The 5000-nt window shown below is 65.6% G+C and overlaps 1 protein-coding gene across 1 annotated transcript in view; it reads right to left on the bottom strand.

Annotated features, from left to right (window-relative positions):
- Positions 1–5000, bottom strand: part of LOC144954550 (serine/threonine-protein kinase VRK1-like) — a gene marked incomplete at its 3' end in the record, with an annotated part of 39038 nt that overhangs the window by 5331 nt on the left and 28707 nt on the right. The window contains exons 5-7 of the mRNA XM_078885020.1: positions 4780–4841; positions 3295–3361; positions 170–254 (exon numbers count right to left, since the gene is read on the bottom strand). Of these exons, the coding sequence (XP_078741146.1) occupies positions 170–254; positions 3295–3361; positions 4780–4841 (214 nt within the window). The remainder of the gene's footprint in view (positions 1–169; positions 255–3294; positions 3362–4779; positions 4842–5000) is intronic.

Raw genomic sequence — 5000 nt, 5'->3', positions numbered from 1 at the left:
GTGTGCGCGTGTGTGTGCGTGCGTTCGCGTGTGTGCATGTGTGCGTGCGTTCGCGTGTGTGCGTGTGTGTGCGTGTGTGCGTGAGTGCGTGTGTGTGTGTGCGCGCGTGTGTGTGCGTGTGTGTGCATGCGTGTGCGTGTGTGCGTGTGCGCGGACAGCGTCACATCACCTGTGCTGTGCTGTGTGTAGGCCGAAGCCTTCGATCTTCAGGATGCCCGGATCTTCGCAGCCGGTGAGCTTCATCCACTTGGCCACTGCGTACGACAAGAAGATAAACGCAGCGTTCCCACCAGGAGGAGAGACACGGGGGAGAGACGCGGGGGGAGAGACACGGGGGGAGACACGGGGGGAGACACGGGGAGAGAGACACGGGGGGAGAGACACGGGGGGAGAGACACGGGGGGAGACACGGGGAGAGAGACACGGGGGGAGAGACACGGGGGGGAGACGCGGGGGGGGAGACGCGGGGGGAGAGACAAGGGGGGAGAGACGCGGGGGAGAGACACGGGGGGAGAGACACGGGGGGAGAGACACGGGGGGAGAGACGCCGGGGAGAGACACGGGGGGAGAGACGCGGGGGGAGAGACACGGGGGGAGAGACACGGGGGGAGAGACACGGGGGGAGAGACACGGGGGGAGAGACACGGGGGAAGAGACACGGGGGGGGGGGAGAGACACGGGGAGAGACACGGGGGGAGAGACACGGGGGAGAGACGCGGGGGGGGAGACGCGGGGGGGGAGACGCGGGGGGGGAGACACGGGGGGAGACACGGGGAGAGAGACACGGGGGGAGAGACACGGGGGGAGAGACACGGGGGGAGACACGGGGAGAGAGACACGGGGGGAGAGACACGGGGGGGAGACGCGGGGGGGGAGACGCGGGGGGAGAGACAAGGGGGGAGAGACGCGGGGGAGAGACACGGGGGGAGAGACACGGGGGGAGAGACACGGGGGGAGAGACGCCGGGGAGAGACACGGGGGGAGAGACGCGGGGGGAGAGACACGGGGGGAGAGACACGGGGGAGAGACACGGGGGGAGAGACACGGGGGGAGAGACACGGGGGAGAGACATGGGGGGAGAGACACGGGGGGAGAGACACGGGGGAGAGACGCGGGGGGAGAGACACGGGGGAGAGACACGGGGGGAGAGACACGGGGGGAGAGACACGGGGGGAGACACGGGGGGAGAGACACGGGGGAGAGACGCGGGGGGGGAGACGCGGGGGGGGAGACGCGGGGGGGGAGACACGGGGAGAGAGACGCGGGGGGGGAGACACGGGGGGGAGAGACACAGGGGGAGACACGGGGAGAGACGCGGGGGGAGAGACACGGGGGGAGACACGGGGGGAGACACGGGGAGAGACACGGGGAGAGACACGGGGGAGAGACACGGGGGGGGAGACGCGGGGGGAGAGACACGGGGGAGAGACGCGGGGGGGGAGACGCGGGGGGGGAGACGCGGGGGGGGAGACACGGGGAGAGAGACGCGGGGGGGGAGACACGGGGGGGAGAGACACAGGGGGAGACACGGGGAGAGACGCGGGGGGAGAGACACGGGGGGAGACACGGGGGGAGACACGGGGAGAGACACGGGGAGAGACACGGGGGAGAGACACGGGGGGGGAGACGCGGGGGGGGAGACACGGGGAGAGAGACGCGGGGGGGGAGACGCGGGGGGGGAGACACGGGGGGAGACACGGGGGGAGACACGGGGAGAGATGCGGGGGGAGAGACACGGGGGGGGAGACACGGGGGGAGACACGGGGGGAGACACGGGGAGAGACGCGGGGGGGGAGACGCGGGGGGGGAGACACGGGGGGAGACACGGGGGGAGACACGGGGAGAGACACGGGGGAGAGACGCGGGGGGAGAGACGCGGGGGGAGAGACGCGGGGGGAGAGACGCGGGGGGAGAGACGCGGGGGGGGAGACGGGGGGGGAGAGACACGGGGGGAGAGACACGGGGGAGAGACACGGGGGAGAGACACGGGGGTAGAGACACGGGGGGAGAGACACGGGGGGAGAGACGCGGGGGGAGAGACGCGGGGGGAGAGACACGGGGGGAGAGACACGGGGGAGAGACGCGGGGGGAGAGACACGGGGGGAGAGACACGGGGGAGAGACACGGGGGGAGAGACACGGGGGGAGAGACACGGGGGAGAGACGCGGGGGGAGAGACACGGGGGAGAGACACGGGGGGAGAGACACGGGGGGAGAGACACGGGGGAGAGACACGGGGGGAGAGACACGGGGGAGAGACGCGGGGGGAGAGACACGGGGGGAGAGACACGGGGGGAGAGACGCGGGGGGAGACACACGGGGGAGAGACACGGGGGGAGAGACGCGGGGGGAGAGACACGGGGGAGAGACGCGGGGGGAGAGACGCGGGGGGAGAGACGCGGGGGAGAGACACGGGGGGAGAGACACGGGGGGAGAGACACGGGGGAGAAACGCGGGGGGAGAGACACGGGGGAGAGACGCGGGGGAGAGACACGGGGGGAGAGACACGGGGGGAGAGACACGGGGGGAGAGACACGGGGGAGAGACGCGGGGGGAGAGACGCGGGGGGAGAGACGCGGGGGGAGAGACACGGGGGGAGAGACGCGGGGGGAGAGACGCGGGGGGAGAGACGCGGGGGGAGAGACGCGGGGGGAGAGACACGGGGGAGAGACGCGGGGGGAGAGACGCGGGGGGAGAGACACGGGGGGAGAGACACGGGGGGAGAGACGCGGGGGGAGACACACGGGGGAGAGACACGGGGGGAGAGACGCGGGGGGAGAGACACGGGGGAGAGACGCGGGGGGAGAGACGCGGGGGGAGAGACGCGGGGGAGAGACACGGGGGGAGAGACACGGGGGGAGAGACACGGGGGAGAAACGCGGGGGGAGAGACACGGGGGAGAGACGCGGGGGAGAGACACGGGGGGAGAGACACGGGGGGAGAGACACGGGGGGAGAGACACGGGGGAGAGACGCGGGGGGAGAGACGCGGGGGGAGAGACGCGGGGGGAGAGACACGGGGGGAGAGACACGGGGGGAGAGACGCGGGGGGAGAGACGCGGGGGGAGAGACGCGGGGGGAGAGACACGGGGGAGAGACACGGGGGGAGAGACACGGGGGAGAAACGCGGGGGGAGAGACACGGGGGAGAGACGCGGGGGGAGAGACACGGGGGAGAGACACACGTGGAGACACGTGGAGACACGTGGAGACACGTGGAGACACACGTGGAGACACACGTGGAGACACGTGGAGACACACGTGGAGACACGTGGAGACACGTGGAGACACACTAACCGATGTCTGGCCTTGCTACTCTCTGATAGAAATTCAGCTCGGTGTAGATGGGGCCTTCCTTTGGACCCTGGTGGGGCAACATCACAAACTCACTGTGACAACAACAACATCAACAACAACAACAACACACTCGTAATGATGACGACATCAACAACAACACACTCGTAATGATGACAACAACAACAACAACAACACTCGTAATGATGACGACATCAACAACAACAACACTCGTAATGATGACGACATCAACAATACTCATTCACGATTTTAATATCTTAATATGTATTATGATGCTGAGTGGGTGAGTGGTGAAGTGGGTGAGTGAGTGAGTGAGTGGGTGAGTGGTGAGTGGGTGTGTGGTGAGTGGGTGGTTGAGTGAGTGAGTGAGTGGATGAGTGAGTGGATGTTTGAGTGAGTGGATGGATGGTTGCGTGAGTGAGTGGATGGTTGAGTGAGTGAGTGAGTGGATGGGTGGTTGAGTGAGTGAGTGGATGAGTGGTTGAGGGAGTGGATGGGTGGTTGAGTGAGTGAGTGGATGGCTGAGTGAGTGGATGGGTGGTTGAGTGGGTGGTTGAGTGAGTGAGTGAGTGGATGGAAGGTTGAGTGAGTGGATGGCTGAGTGAGTGAGTGAGTGGATGGAAGGTTGAGTGAGTGGATGGGTGAGTGAGTGAGTGGATGGATGGTTGAGTGAGTGAGTGGATGGGTGGGTGGTTGCGTGAGTGAGTGAGTGAGTGGATGGGGTGAGTGAGTGGATGGGTGAGTGGGTGGTTGAGTGAGTGAGTGGATGGGTGAGTGAGTGAGTGAGTGGGTGGTTGAGTGAGTGAGTGGATGGGTGGTTGCGTGAGTGAGTGAGTGAGTGAGTGGGTGATTGAGTGAGTGAGTGGATGGGGTGAGTGAGTGGATGGGTGGTTGCGTGAGTGAGTGGGTGGGTGGTTGAGTGAGTGAGTGAGTGGGTGGTTGAGTGAGTGGATGGGTGGTTGCGTGAGTGAGTGAGTGGGTGATTGAGTGAGTGAGTGAGTGGATGGGGTGAGTGAGTGGATGGGTGGTTGAGTGAGTGAGTGAGTGGATGGGTGGTTGCGTGAGTGAGTGAGTGAGTGAGTGGGTGGTTGAGTGAGTGAGTGGGTGGTTGAGTGAGTGAGTGGGTGGTTGAGTGAGTGAGTGTGTCGTTGTGATCTGCAGTATGGTGGTGTTAATGATTGAACACAGCGTGGCGGTGGTGGTGGCGGTGGTGGCGGCGGTGGTGAGACAGTGAATCAGTCCTCAACACGGGTGGAGGAGGAGGAGGAGGGGGAGCGACTGAGTGAGTGAAGTTCACGACAACAGCAACCACGGCACATTGGCAGCAGCAGTAGCTGCAGCAGCTGCAGCAGCTGCTGCTGCAGCAGCAGTAGCAGCTGCAGCAGCAGTAGCAGCAGCAGTAGCAGCAGCAGTAGCAGCAGCAGTAGCAGCTGCTGTAGAAGAGTGACGGGGAGGCGACTGGCGTACGATTTTGATGAGGTGACCGGCACCGCCCTGGTCCCCAGCTGATTGGCCGGTCAGCTTCTGTGCTGTTCTCACACGCACACACACACAGACACACAGACACACAGACACACACACAGACACAGACACACACACACACAGACACACACACAGACACACACACACACAGACACACACACAGACACACACACAGACACACACACACACAGACACACACACAGACA

Source organism: Lampetra fluviatilis, unplaced genomic scaffold (assembly GCF_964198595.1).
Source record: "Lampetra fluviatilis unplaced genomic scaffold, kcLamFluv1.1 SCAFFOLD_415, whole genome shotgun sequence".
NCBI lineage: Eukaryota > Metazoa > Chordata > Hyperoartia > Petromyzontiformes > Petromyzontidae > Lampetra > Lampetra fluviatilis.
Note: the sequence above shows the minus strand (reverse complement) of the source record. Positions and strands in the feature narration are given on the sequence as shown.